Below are 14,484 nucleotides of genomic sequence, written 5' to 3' on the forward strand. Positions count from 1 at the left end.
TCAGGAACCAAAGTAATAGAAAGCAAACTTCACAAGCAACAGAGAAAAGAGACAGTAGTTAATTTTTACAGTTTTTTTATTATTCTGCGACGCTATCTTTTAAATCCCCGCGTCTATTATGCAGTTGTGGGACTCGTAATCATCATCATGTACAATAAATTCTTCCTTCCTCTTGTAGCGAGACGCTTACTTCTTCTCACGCTGGCCGTAGGCCTTGGTGGCGTAGTCACCGCCGTGGACGATGAGGTCCTCGGGGCGGTAGTCGAACTTGCCAGAGAGGTAGCTCTCGATGATGGCCTTGGTGCCGTCGGCGTAGCGCTTCTGGGCGTCCAGGGAGGTACCCGACATGTGGGGGACCATGGCGTTGCCGCCGCCGAAGGGGTTCTTGGCAGTTCGGAGAACGTGGTCGGCAGGGGCAGGCTGGGGGAACCAGACATCACCACCGTAGCCGGCGAGGTGGCCAGACTTGAGGGCGGCGGCGACGTCCTCCTTGACAACGATGGCGCCACGGGCAGTGTTGATGAGGTAAGAACCCTTCTTCATCTTGGCGATGAGGTCCTTGTTGAAGAGACCCTTGGTCTTCTCGTGGAGAGGGCAGTTGATGGTGACAATATCGCACTGAGCGAGGAGCTCCTCGAGGGTGTCGACACGGCGGCAGCCAATCTCCTTCTCCTTCTCAGGAGACAGGGGCTGGTAGTCGTAGTAGAGGAGCTCCTTGCAGTCGAAGGGCTTGAGACGGCGGAGGACACGCTCACCAATGCGGCCGACGGCGACGGTACCGACAACCTTGCCCTCGAGGTCGTACTCCTGCTTGGCAGCAGCGGCGACATCCCACTCACCACGCTCAATCTGCTCGTGGGCGGGAACGAAGTTTCGGATGAGGACCAGGATGGTCATGAGAACGTGCTCAGCGACGGAGACGACGTTGGAGCCAGTGACCTCGGCGACGGTGATACCACCGTTGGTCTTGTTGGCGGCGTTGAGGTCGACATGGTCAGAGCCGATACCAGCGGTAACAGCGAGCTTGAGCTTCTTGGCCTTGGCCAGGCGCTCGGCGGTCAGGTAACCGGGGTGGAAGGGAGTGGTGATGATGATCTCAGCATCGACGAGCTCCTCGTCGAACTTGGAACCCTCACGGTCCTTGTCGGAGGTGGTGACGAGGGTGTGACCCTGGTCCTCGAGCCACTTGCGGATGCCGAGCTCGTTCTCAGTGGTACCGAGAAGGCCGGGGACCTATTACAGGCGTGTTAGTTATGGTTGAAACTCAGTTGACTGAGACTGTGCAGGTTGATGAATGAGGGGGTCAGGGGCAAGACATCGAGTGCCCCAGAGGCGACTGGGGTTGCATTATGGTTACTCAATGACCATGCAGTGTATGCTGCAAGAGCCACGAGCCCACACATAATCCCACCCAGGGACAACTCTGATGTCTTACCCAGAGGCATTGCCCCGCATCTTGGGTTGAATGTGGCTGATCTTGAGTAGGGAGACGATTTCCCCGCGTTTGGGATCGGCAAGCGTGGGTGTGAGTGGGGAGGGGTTGTCGACGCGAAGGCGTTTGGAGGGGCAGAGAGCAAACGACCATCGACGAGCGGAAATCGAATGGTGAAGAGGAGGAGGTTGAGAGAGCTGGGAGAGTTGATTGAGAGCGAGACATACATCCTTGGCGTGTTGGCCACCGTCGTAGAGAACAGCAAGAACCTTGACCTGATAAGGCTGTTAGATAGAGCTCAAAGGGATATCAAAGTGCGAATGAGGGGAGATGGGAATGCTTACCATTTTGGCGGTTGTATAAAAGTATTGGTTGTAAGTGAAGAAGGAAGAGGAAGGAAGATGGTGATGATGATGAGAGTGAGGAGGAAGAAAGAAAAACAAAATATCGAGCGTCCAACGCCAGATATTTATGCTCCAGGAGGGTACCGGAGTCTCGTTACCACGAAAAGTTACAACAACGTATGTAACGGGGAACGGGCAGCGGCATCCAGGTTGGTTTCAGTGGGATCAACAGACAATCCTCCACAGCCAAGGTTCCACGTCTCACTGCGTGTGGTGTCTGTGTGTGCAGTGCGTGTGTGTACCTGTGCCGCGTGCATTCTCCTCACACTCCCGCAGTGCCATCCGATCGAAACGAACGGAACGGATACCGTGGCCGTGTGTCTTGCTCCGCGAATCTCCATCAATGCCGCGAACCCCGAAGCTGTCGGTATCTGGGAGGGAGGGGGCAGTGTACCTCTCTGGCACTAATTCTCCGCCTTGAGAGGGTCAGTTCCAGTTAGCAAATTAGACCCATGAGGCTGTATCTTTGCTCTCTCTCCGTGTCTATCCTCCTCGCATGACGAGGCCCGGACGGTCACCCGCCGCATGCCGTCGTCCTATCCCGCCCACCTACGCGTGCGGCCGTGCAAAGCGGGGGCGCCGAGCAAGAGCGTGCGACCATCCCATCCATCCACTCTCGAGGGGGCTTACCGTATGAGGAAAGTATGAGCACAGTCGACGGGCTCTGGGAGGCTCAGAATTGAGTGAGTGATGGGCATATCTCGGCGTTCGGTGTTGTTCTTGCAAGAGAGCGAATCATGGCGGATGGTGGGTACAGGGGAGAAGATGCTCTAGCCAATCACGTGTCTTGACCCTGTCGGTGGGGTTTACCGTTTTCGGACCTAGGAGCGGGGTTGACAGTGTCAGGCAGGCCCAGCTTGAGAAGCTTCACCTCTCGGGCACGGCAGCTACGGTCAACGTCTCCGTGCCGTCCATCCATACGGACAAGATTTCCATCAAGCAACGTCCAATTGACCGCTCTCTACGGCGATTCATAGCAATTCGGGGTCTTGCCTTCTCCAAAATGACAATAATGACTTCCGTTGGAGAAGCCTCGCCATGCAAGGCTCTGGCAACTCAAGTCCGACCTCAAACTCTCCGTTGTCAGCGGTGTAAGTGGAGATGGAGATGGTAATCGTGGCCTGCTTTTGACACACACTTGGCTCCACGGCGATGGACCTCGAAGATGAAATTACGGAGCAGAGGAGCTTCCAATTGTGGGAATCTTGGATATCAATGGCATAATCATCCATGCCTGGGACACGCAGAAGCAGGTCTAGATTCCTGTCTTTCCCCTGGAAAGATTTGATGCAACACGAGCACATGGACCGATTTTCTCTGCCACCTCCACTCCAGCCTCGCTGAGATATCTCGCTCAATCTACGATGGCCATTTGTGAAATTATATCGCTCAAAACTCACATCGTAGACTGGTCACGTACGTAGTCGCAGGGGTTAACAGACATGTCAAACCATTGTTGCCCATGAACCCATGTATATCCATACCTCCTCGCCTCACCCTTCGTTCTCCGAGCAACCTACGAGCGAGCACCAGAGTGTGAAAACGCCTCAGGTCCAAGCCATCATACCATTACTCCTTCGCATCGGCCCTTTCCCCCCTAATCCTAATGTGCTATCCACCATCCATCGCTATTCGGAGTCCCGCCATCCGGCCGTTTCTCGCCCAGCCAAGCCCCGAGATCCCCGGCCTCCGGTGCGGGGGAAAGCGTCTCTCTCTCGCACTTTCATCTCCGGGCGACGACTCGCGTGCCGTGTCGCAGCACCATCAACTCGACGCTACAGTAACAAGTCATGCACAAAGAGCCAAGTCTCGGTAGTCGACCCGTCGTCCGTCTCACTCACCTGGGCTACTGTTGCCAAACATAGCCAATTTCGCCTACCGGCCTCCACCTCCGCCCTCCGCCTCCACGCGCCAGTTCGTCCCTCCCCCGCATTGGATCCCATCTCCCCTCAAGTCGATGAGATGAGATCCATGTCCATATCCCTCGTTAGGCGCCCTCGGCCGGGCGGCGTCTGGCCCTCAGGGTTCTTTTCCTTGCTTCTCTATTCCTCGTCCCGCAACACCGTGACATCTCCGACTGAGCGTAATAGTAATAGTCCATCGGAGGGAGAAGCCGACCTCTCAGGGGTTATTGTCCTGGTGCAACTCTGACCATCATGAACTTGTCGTAAATCTTCCATGTCCATGAGAACTGTCTCGATCACTCTTCTAGCTCAAGCATCGTTCCATGCAGTCTCTGAGAGAGGTTGTTGAACAGGGGCATCAACTCTTGGGCTCGTACAACTCACCTAGCCACCCATCTTACACCGAAACCTCACCTACATCCATACACGCTCACCTCATCTCTGCACAACTCCAGAACTCAAGTTCATCATGTCGTCAACTCCACAGAAGCATTACCACATTTATTCATGCCGTGAAATCCCTGTCCCGTCCAACCTGTCCCAGGTTTCCGGTTCCCGTCCCTTCATACCTATAGATAGATGTCCCCCATACTGTATATCCCATATAGCGCCAATCCAAGGCCATGCCAGGCCGCCGCAAACAGAACATTCATACCCATACATGATCAATCTTCCCTCTTCGCTCCTCACATAAGGAATCCAAATAGTAAAGGTACGGGAATCGGCATCAACCCGTCGTCGTCATCGTCATCAAAGTCACTCTCCCCGTCATCGTCCTGCCATCCCTCTTCCGAGTCTTCATCCTCATCAGAGTCTTCCAGGAATGGTGGTAACAGCCCGAAGCCGTCGTATCCATCATCCATCTCCGATACACTCGAGTCGTCATCAATGTCCTCGCTCACGTCGCTTCCCCCAGCTTCATAGTCCTCTTCTATATCATCTTCATCTTCTTCGTCTTCAGACTGAATCGTCGGTTCCACATAGGGAATATCAAGCGCGTCCAGCACTTTGCGTCCCTCAACTCCCATCGGAACCCCCTTAGGAATCGCCAGTTCCACAACTTCTTTGACGTCCACGTCATCCAGCGTCTTCACATCGGTTCTTAAGCCCGCGGTGATCAGTCGGCTTGCAAAGGTCCAGTTCAGCTTGGGCTCGATGGCTCGCACATAGCGAGCCCTCCTGGGTTTCAAGATGCCGGGCACCCAACGGATCATAGATGACCAGCACTCCCGATGCAGCCGCTCTGGTTTATCGCATAGCACATTCGGGTGTTTCGATAGTATCTGTACGGTCTGCGGCTGATAGCCATGAGTGATGGTGTACATGAATGCACCGTCAGGCATAGCTTTGGTGGCCATGTGAACATCCGCTCCACCATTGACCAGCACCGGAGTTGTGCGCCAGAAGGAACCCGACTTGAGACTGTAATACAGCGGCGGCTCGTCCTCAAAAAGCTCATTAGGGTCTTGTCCTTGATCTAGTAGCACCTGGATAAGCGCAGAAGGTTCATCCGCGGTCGGTGACTGGTCCTTCAAGCAGCGGAAGATCAGCCCCTTTCGCATTTCCCTCGGCGTGGGCACCGCCTTCATCAGATCAGCAGCCCGCGTCCAGAGTTGCTCCTCCAGTGACAGCTTGAGGAGGCGCACCAGGAAGGCATCCGAAGGCCTTGTGATGCCATACTGGGCATAATCCATGCTCAGTATAAACTCGGTTTTCCCGTCGTCATACGGGTCCTGTACTGACTTGTCAAGCAGATCCTCAAGGTCACCCTTCTCCGGCCGGCCGCCATTCTCAAGAATTGCTTGGGCAAGACTCAAGTTGCCGTTCACAACGGCCTCGGTGAATGGGCGGTGCAGGGTTACGCCCTTGTCGTTTGGATCAGCGCCACGCTCAATGAGGAGCGCGGCGAAATTGGCGTGCTGGTGGTCCCAATCACGACTGAAGTAGGGCTCGCAGCGCCGGGCGCAGATGATGTTCAGAGGTGTCAGGTCTTCCGTCGAGTCTTTCATCGATGCCCCCGCGTCGAGGAGCATCTCTCCGGCGTCGCATAGTCCAAGAATAGCGGATCCTTCGGCCATTTCACCGACTCGAGAAAGGGCGCTCAGTCCCTCATGATCCAAGGCGTTAACGTCAGCTCCGCTGTCGATTAACGCCTTCATAGCATCCGTGTTACAGCTCGAGCTCGCATGCATCAGGGGCGTCATCCCCAAGAGGGAGTCACGGGCGTTTACATCGAACTTCTTGTCGATGAACTTTTGGATGATCTCGATCTCGGTGATCTTGCTGGTGGGCTTCGGGGGATCGTAAGGATCGGCAAACTCGTCAGGTCTGACTTGGCCAGGTCCGAGAATCAGATGAAGAATGCTGAACCGGTGCCTTGAGACCGTGTTGACGTCTGCGCCCAGGTCGATGAGCTTAGCAGCATCGTCAAACCGACGCGAGAAGCACGCCATCATAAGAGGTGTCAATCCCGTCTCGATGAGCCTGGTGTCAATATTGGCGCCTTTCTCAATGAGATACGGAACCGCGGTGTCCCAATGTCCGTACCAAATGGCCTGGAACAGGGGCGTTCCCATGAAAGGGCCTTCTGCATCGATGTTTTCCTGAAGCTTTCCTTCCACAAGGAGCCGCAGTAAGGGGAGCATGTCGTGCTTGGCAGCGTGGTGCATCGCGGTGAGTCGGAAACGACTTGAATCATGGGCAGCATCTTCATCTCGCCAGACGTTGGGGTCAAGCTCGAAATCGATACCCTGGTATATGACGGTGGAAGCCCCGCGGCTTAGCAGAAACTTGGCGGTCTCGAACTGGCCGTGGCATATGGCAACATGCAGAGGTGTCCAGTTTCCACCATGCAGATCCTCAAGCTCTTCCTCTTCGATATCTTGCGAGTCGCTAAAGGCCTCCATGGGAAGGTGAGGACGACAGAGACAGAGTCCCCAGGAGGATGCCTCGATATATGCGCCCTTGTCGAGAAGCACCTCGATCATGTCGATGCGCCCTTTGCTAGCGGCGACATGGATAGCTTCCCATCGACAGTCGCTAAAGATTCCATCGTCGCAGCCGCTCTCGAAACAATCGCAGGTGTCGTGTAGAACATAGGATGGGTCCAAGTCGACAGACTCGTCGTCGTCGTCGACGCGCCATTCCGGATCGTCGTAATATGAGCTGTGATAATTCCACCACTTGTGACGCGAATCGATTCGTGGCTTGGGTCTGTGAGCATAGGCTAGACGCGAGGGGTCAACACCGGCCTCGAGAGCGCGGCGCAATAGATCGATGTCTTCATGCTCCACGGCCCAATGTAGTGCGCCTGGCCTGTCCGACTTGACCTCGCGCTTCCAGAGAATGGGGCTCGCAATATGATAGCAGTGTCGGTTGACGCGCGATAGAGCAGCTAGGTCGTACTTCTTGTGGAGGAAAGAGGCGATACTGTGCAGCACCTCATTGGGAAGTCGGTCCAGCGACAGCATGACGGGCGAAGCTGGCAGCGGCGAGCAGCCAGAGTCGAGCGACTGGACGAGACGAGGCGAGACGAGACCCAGGGAGGGCGATGATGAAATGGATGGAATGTGGATGTTTTGGGCTGGAGATAAAGTGAGGGGAGCTCTCGGATTTTGTTTCCGTCGCCGTTGATTTTCCCATCCATTCGCAAAACGGTGGATGCAGCAGGTGCATCTGCTAACCAAATTTTAGTGGAGCCTGTCCGAAGGGGCCCGCCTGGATGGGCGAGCACGAGCTGCTGCTGCAAGACAGCGCGTCGCGCCAAATCGCCTGGCCTGGAAATTCTTGCCTGGCACCTCGCGAAGCCCAACCAGCCCCTGTAAATGGTCTGCGACAGTGGCATCTGCCCCGCATTTTAGCGCGACCAAAAAGATGGAGCCCGGGCTGTTACAGTGCTCGGTGCCCTGTGGTTTTGGATACTGGACCCGCTTTTATATCGCAACCCGCTGCCTAGTTGAGACATTGACAAGCTAAATGGAGGATAAGATACGATGAAACCGGCCAGCTGAAATCGATAAACAAGAAAACATTTGTTTCTCTGTTTCTAGTGATATCGTTTCGACTAGGCATTTCACATTCCAAAACAGTGCATATGTCTTAAACAACCCGTAAGACGAGGCCCACGGTTCCAAAGACCCCCACCTTTATCGCGAGGTCTGTCGTTGGGCCGCCCACATGCATCCATTGTCTCCGCTTTCAACCCCAACTGCCTCAACTCGAACTGTGCGAGGCCCCGAGGGACTTTGCATTCGTTCTTCACACAAAGACTACAACGACACAACAAGTCAATTGTCACGCGAATAATTGATACAAAGGAATCATTTTCGCATAGCAAAATTCAATAACGGTGTCTTTATTAATCGAACAATGCTAAATAGGGATTTTTTCATTATCTCCTTCAGCTGTAGGGTGGGCTGAGCAAGGTTCACGCATTCGCAACCATGACACATTGATGAAGGACCTCTCTTGTTGGGGACCTCCATCACCGCTATCATGCTCTCAGCCTTATTTCAATCTCACGCCATAAATGATCTGCCTTGTGAGCGTTGTCGAAAATCGCTCTTGAGGTTTGTCCAATGACCCGTCTCTGTTGCTCCAACCACCATGATTCGTAGTCTGGTTCCCCTAACGCGGGAGGCCGACCGTCCTGGAAAGTGAAACTGGAAATAAGGCCCCAAGACACATGAAATCTAGTGCAAGCGGATTAGGCTCATGCTGGCGATGAAAGAGATATATTTGGACGTTATCGGGGAGAGTTATTTATGATATGGGCACGGTTGAGTAACTTCAAGTTTTGAACTCCTCTCTGATACCACTGATCGCAACAGTCTTAACGAACAACTTGGCTGCAGAAATGAGTCCTTTAACACCAAGAATGAGTCCCTATTCAAGAATTCTATCCCGTTTCTTCGAGTTCTTGGCCCTCTTTTCAATCCTCAGAAAAGCCGAAGGCCCTCATGTCATCATAAACTACAACTTGTCGACTTTGGAAGCCACCCGCCGCAGATTTCTGAGGAACCTCTGCTTCATCTGCGACTACAAGAAAGGTGGCGACACGACGACTTCCATCGCCGTCGAGGACCAACCTGACTGCTTCATGTTCTGGATGGCCGGGAATGTCACTCCAACATCGAGAGTTGTTGATTTCTTGGATCGTGTTCTTGACAGTTTGCAAGGGGCCGAGGCACTTGACGAGCTGCACAGAAAAGAGCTGGAGGATAGACTGACGGAGGATTCTGTACAGTTTGGCACTGCCAGGATCCAGAAGGAATGCAACATACTACGGAATGCAACGAGGAAATGCCAGATTTACTTATCGACTACAGCGTCGAGCACCATGACGAGTGGTTAGATATCGGAACTATTGAACTTCGAAAGGCATTACGCTAACTGATTTCCAGACCTTGAAGCACTCAAAAGCTGGCTTCCCCAGTTTCGGTTCGACACCACGGCAGACGCCTTGCCTTTATGCCATGCTGCTTATCGAGCTCGGGAGGATCCTCAAATGACAACACTACAGGTTCTCAGCCGTGAGGATAGTGCAACCCTTGAACATGCTAAATCTTTCCAAGCTATCAGGCATTTTGTAGGGCGTTTGGCTGAGCGCATTCGTGTACCGAAGCAGCTTGTCGAGGACGCTAGCCGTTTGGGTACACTTCTCAGCAGCTATCATGTGGCCGCGGTTCCTGCTCCTCAACCAGAGATCGTCCCTCCCCCCGACGTGCAAACTACTCTCCATTCGATCACCAGGCGCATTCTCAGTGCTGGAGACCCAAGGATCGAGGAGTTCCAAGAGTTCCTCACGAGACTAGATGAGCAGACTGGACTTGAAACCAAAGTGAGGACCATGTATGACAGGGGCGGCATGCAATCAAGGGTCCACGCGGAACTGCAAATGTTGGAGTTTTTCCACAGAGACAATCGTGTCTTCGTTGAGAACGACCGCTACATAGCCTGCAGCAAGCTTGCTTGTCTCTGCTGCAAGCTTTACTTCAGACACCACCCAGGTTTCTATGTGGAACCAGATTCCCACCAGAAAGTATACACGAACTGGCGCCCGATTATCCTCCACGAAGCGGAAGAAGACTCTCGGTTTCCAGAACAGAGAGCCCTCTTGGGAAAGGTAGGTAGGGACATCGGCAACATGCTCCAAGAACATATCGCCCTTCAACAGACGAGTGCCGTTTTACAACAGGACTCGATAACCAACATTACTACGTCCGAGGACATGTCGTTTGACTCTTCCGATTTCGAATATGAGTCATTCGGAGAGTACGAGACAGATGAAGGTAAGTTTAGTATATGTCCCATGCTCATCAGGAACCTGACAATAGATAGAAACCGCCCCAGCAACCGAGGCAGGCTTGAAAGATGACGAGGAGTCTTCTGATAGCGATGGAGAATCTCAGGGAGGTGTGACATTGTTATAATGCGAAAGGTACGATTTTTGGGCTGGAATTGCCCTTCGATTTGGCCACCATTATCGTTGTGTATTGCCGACATATGCATTCATGTACGAGTGAATTCACGTGGGAGATTATCTCTCTTCGACCATTACATGATTTCTATAGTGTTCATGTATTAAGCAATGTGCTTACGCTACCTCTAAACCATTTTATCGTCTTGAGAAGTTATCGTAAGCCGGCTTTGCCTTTGATTTTACCACGCCGTAGTCGAATGGCGGCTTTGCTCGGCGAGATGAGTAACACCATGGCGAGGAAAGACATGGACAAGAGCCAATGCAAACATACTGCCACAAACACTATTGGGTGTTTTATTTGCACAAATCTACGCTTCTTGAAATAGTCACAGGGGGTAGGTAAACGTCTAGAAGTACCAAAGAGTGTCCATTATAACTAACAATTACGCTAATACGCTACCACAGTTCCAATTACCGCGCCCTCTTCTTCCCACCATGAACCTCTCGCAAGTGCCGGGGAAGGTTATCATGGCGTGTGAACATTACAGGACAAAGAGGACACTCGCAAGACTTCTTCGACTGGTGGGAGTTGAAGTGCTTCCGCATCTCCTTTTGCCAAGCACTCTTGTGTGAACATCCGGGCCAAGGACAGTAAACAGGTTTGTAGTGCGAGCGAAGATGTTTCCTGTACTAAAGTTAGCATGGACATGGATACAAGTTTGTAAGTGACTGGTGGGCGCACGTTCTCCTGGAGTTGCTGCCAAACTCTTTGCGGCAGTTCCCCCAGTTGCAAGAAAATATTCCATCTCTCACACATTCGTCTTTTTCCATACGAATGAGAGGATCTTCTTCGAACTTGGACCTGTCCCTTTTCCCTGATCCCGAGCTGTTTCCACCAGAAGTGTCGGCAGAAGAAGATTCCACATCCGAGGTAAATGAGTGTAACTGGGCCTGATCATCATTGCTCAAGACCTCACCCAAGGAAATCAAAGAACCAACATCATCACTGACTACGGGCGCTGGGGGTCTCTATAGAGGAGGATGCGCACCCTGCGAGCCAGTAGGTGATGTCGAAGTTTGAAATGCCTGATGAGAGGTCGCTGAGGAAGGATCAAGACCGGAGTGGGCGGATGTCGGAAGGCTCAAACAAGCCGGGTCAATAGTTTGGAGATGCAGGTTCATCTCACTCGTCCCGGGAAGAAAACCACCGTCGAGCACCGGAAGGTCCATGGCCATTTGAGGCATGGAGCCCGAACTCGTCTCACGCAATCCTTCTTGGTTCGTGAAACCAAAAGGATCTGCATCCTGAACCAAAAGGCCAGACTGCGTCCACTGCCCCACAGGATCCTCATAAGGATCTATCAGAGGAAAAATGTCTTCGCCAAAGTCTATTTCACAGCCGGGGCCGTGTTAGTGAGCGGTGTTTCATCCCCACATGATGACTTCAAGCTGACGGGCACTTACAATCCGGGGAACAGCCCGAGCCCACAGGCGATGACATTGTGGATTCGGACTGATGAGGGGAGGGAGATCGTCTTCTGCTCATGAACTGAATGGCTTTCGAGGATTTGAGAGAGGATGCTTTGAAAGGAAAAGTTAGCAAGACGGCAGAGCCTTGAGCTTACTTTATAACTCTTGTTCCCCTCAGCAAAGTGCCTGATCCTTCTTGTCTCAATGGCGTCAACACAAGACCAAGGTGCACTCCCATTGCGCCTTATCACAGGCAACTCGGCCGGCAGGTTCCAATGACGGACTCGATCACCCCTCCTGCGCGTCTGCTTTGCAGCCAACAGACCAACCGAACCCCTCACTCAGAGAGCAGATTATCATACCATTCTCCTCTGGTTGGCGGTGCGGTTGGTTGAAAAAAAGGGTATCAAGGTCCGCTAAGGGAGGCCGACCGAAAACTGGCCAAGGCTTATTGGCCGCGGAACCGAATTGGGTGGCATGCAGGCCGAGGGAGAACCTTGAGTGCGATTGCCTCGCGCCTAGGCGGACTGGCGGGCGGTCGATGCGAACTGCGAATGTGTGCCTGGTGTGGCTCGGATGTCTATTTTCAGAACTGGGCACTGTTGTTAATTGGATGTTTTGTGAGGCTGATGCTTGGACGGTTGGTCGCTGCTGCGGCGAACTGGATTAAGGCAGAGCCAACGTGAGACAAGAGCAAATGTGCATACTCGCTGTGGTGTTCCGCTTGTTCTCAGGGTTCACAATCTCACCGACTATTGTAAACGATAACGTGCCGTTAATTCTTCACGGCTTCAAGTAGGTTGGACTGCCCCCCCTTCTATTTCGTCGGCATGCAGCAGTGGAAAGTTGTGTGTGTATCTAAGACACCATGCTTTGGGAGTGTTCGGCCCGGACCGGACTGACTGACACCAGGTCCATCTTTTACATTCCATACAGGTTGATAACGATACAACGACATGGGCCAGGCGAGTTGACAAGCAAAGCTTGGATGGCTCACTGTGTCTCTAACTGACGGATATTAGAGGGTGAGGGATTGAATCGAATCCTCCTTACATCCTACAAACTTGCCAAACCATCCCATTAACCACCAGCATGTCGATATGCCGAAACACGCACTATGGAGGGATCATGAGCTCGGATGAATGTCCTGTCATCTCATATCTGTGACCCAGTGGATCGGACCACATTTATGATATAATCAGCTGAACGAGTGATCATCGCCATGACACCTAGGCGAGGTGTTCAGGGTCCTCTGTGATATCATTCTCAAGGAATGTGAAACCGGAGATCTTCGTAATGTTTGTCGACAACCGAGACAGAACGTCATGGACGTTGACCGACCACGATCCGTGGCTCAACAAAGCCTCATGCCGTAACGTGCTGCAATGCCACGCGATCGAGCTTGCGTGTAATGCATGGAGAACCTGTCAGAGGAAGCGTCGGTCGCAATTTCGCAAATAATCGAGGCTGGGCTGCTGTGTGATCCTTCATCATCACACATGGAGCATCCCTTTGTTCAGATCGGGATCCCCGCTGTCGGCTTTTTCAACTTGATGCTAAAACGATGGTTGGTTCCATACAATTGGGTTTCACCGGCCAGAAAAGCCAATGGCTTTTGCAGTATGTGACGAAACAATTGCTCTGAGGGGACGAAGGGGGCACATTTTAGGGACCCGTTGATTACTGGGATCCCCGGATTTGGTGCTTCTCTGGGTCCCTTTTTTCTCTGTTTTGTAACGGGGTTGGGATGTGCATCATAATCTTGATTTGCGTCAATCATTGGGTCTGTCATGATGATATTCATTTGCTTGTTACATCATCTAGATAGGAGAAACAGGCAGAGAAAAATCTTTCAACAAAGAAAGCAGACTACGGAGAATTTTTCAGTTGTCAACACCATTCCATCCATGATCGGGATGGCCTGGTCTGGGCAGTCTCGGCTCATGGCTGTCTCTTGCCATTCCCCATCTTCGGGCAGTTGTAGGTCGGTGGTTGGTGTGCAGCGGAAGGCTCGGCCGGGACAGGATGACGAAATGGCAGTCGCTCTAGCGCAGGGCCCCTCGTATTTCAGGGCCCCGACATCGCCTGTGCAGCGCTCCACAGGGGACTCCCCGCAGCTCGCATCCCTGTAGCCATACGCTGGCAGCCGCGAGGCCATCCGTGGCTGCCCTGGTGGCCGGTCATGATCCACCCACCCGGCCGCGACTTCCTGCGCCAGCGGTCGATCGGCCCACTAAGGAAGGATCCACCCTCTCCACACCCGGCATAGTGGAACTGCTTCAGCTCGCCGCCTGGATTCTCTCCGGAGCTCGCTTGTCGGATCATGGTAGTGTCAAAACGGCTCGATGAGGACTCAAGAGGGGCTTCAGAGCATGTAACCCAGCCAAAATAACACGGTAGCCTCAGTAAAGTTTATCCCAGAACATCAATTACATAATGATAAGTCAAAGGGGTTCTCAATCACCGTAAATTCCGCCGGAAGAGCCTCAACAAAGCATCTTGTAATGGACTACCTGCAAATAGCGCCGTGATGGCCTCAGCATGAGGGGAAGTCACCAGAAAATAGCCGAGTCCATCTAAAATAGACTGTGGAGAAGTACTAGCCCACAGTTCAGCACTGGACCAGACTCGGCATGATACCGCCACCCTAACGGCCTGCAATGGAGGATTGGTTGTTGAGGAGCGGAGGCTGGGTTGACCTCAGAAATGCATGCGTTATTCGAGGAGACGAGAGGTAAAAAGGTTTAATCGAACCACATGACGCAACTGGTGAAGCGCAGACAACATGAAAGAAGAACATAGCGGGGACTATTACCATAACGGGGGTGGATCCTCCTTCAACACCCCCGAGGT

The 14,484-nt window shown here is 52.8% G+C and overlaps 4 protein-coding genes across 4 annotated transcripts; 1 reads left to right on the forward strand and 3 right to left on the reverse strand.

Moving 5' to 3' along the window:
- Positions 1 to 186: 186 nt before the first annotated feature.
- Positions 187 to 1,779, reverse strand: NCS54_01157400 (Formate dehydrogenase; the record flags this gene model as incomplete). The annotated part of the gene is made up of 3 exons (XM_053156847.1): positions 187 to 1,233; positions 1,660 to 1,707; positions 1,777 to 1,779. 3 exons carry the CDS (start codon positions 1,777 to 1,779, stop codon positions 187 to 189), a joined length of 1,098 nt encoding a protein of 365 aa, XP_053012822.1.
- A 2,647-nt stretch (positions 1,780 to 4,426) lies between these two features.
- NCS54_01157500 (F-box domain-containing protein) lies at positions 4,427 to 7,210 on the reverse strand (the record flags this gene model as incomplete). The annotated part of the gene is made up of 1 exon (XM_053156848.1): positions 4,427 to 7,210. One exon carries the CDS (start codon positions 7,208 to 7,210, stop codon positions 4,427 to 4,429), a length of 2,784 nt encoding a protein of 927 aa, XP_053012823.1.
- Positions 7,211 to 8,616: 1,406 nt separating this feature from the next.
- Positions 8,617 to 10,171, forward strand: NCS54_01157600 (Hypothetical protein; the record flags this gene model as incomplete). Its single annotated transcript, XM_053156849.1, has 3 exons — positions 8,617 to 9,088; positions 9,143 to 10,030; positions 10,080 to 10,171. The coding sequence occupies 3 exons, from the start codon at positions 8,617 to 8,619 to the stop codon at positions 10,169 to 10,171; spliced, it is 1,452 nt and encodes a 483-aa protein (XP_053012824.1).
- A 532-nt stretch (positions 10,172 to 10,703) lies between these two features.
- NCS54_01157700 (Hypothetical protein) lies at positions 10,704 to 11,776 on the reverse strand (the record flags this gene model as incomplete). Its single annotated transcript, XM_053156850.1, has 4 exons — positions 11,626 to 11,776; positions 11,349 to 11,549; positions 10,904 to 10,918; positions 10,704 to 10,846 (listed from the first exon to the last, which is right to left on the reverse strand). Exons 1-4 carry the CDS (start codon positions 11,705 to 11,707, stop codon positions 10,704 to 10,706), a joined length of 441 nt encoding a protein of 146 aa, XP_053012825.1. The 5' UTR covers positions 11,708 to 11,776.
- Between the last annotated feature and the right edge of the window lie 2,708 nt (positions 11,777 to 14,484).

The sequence above is a fragment of the Fusarium falciforme genome, chromosome 9 (assembly GCF_026873545.1).
Source record: "Fusarium falciforme chromosome 9, complete sequence".
NCBI classification, from domain to species: Eukaryota; Fungi; Ascomycota; class Sordariomycetes; order Hypocreales; family Nectriaceae; genus Fusarium; species Fusarium falciforme.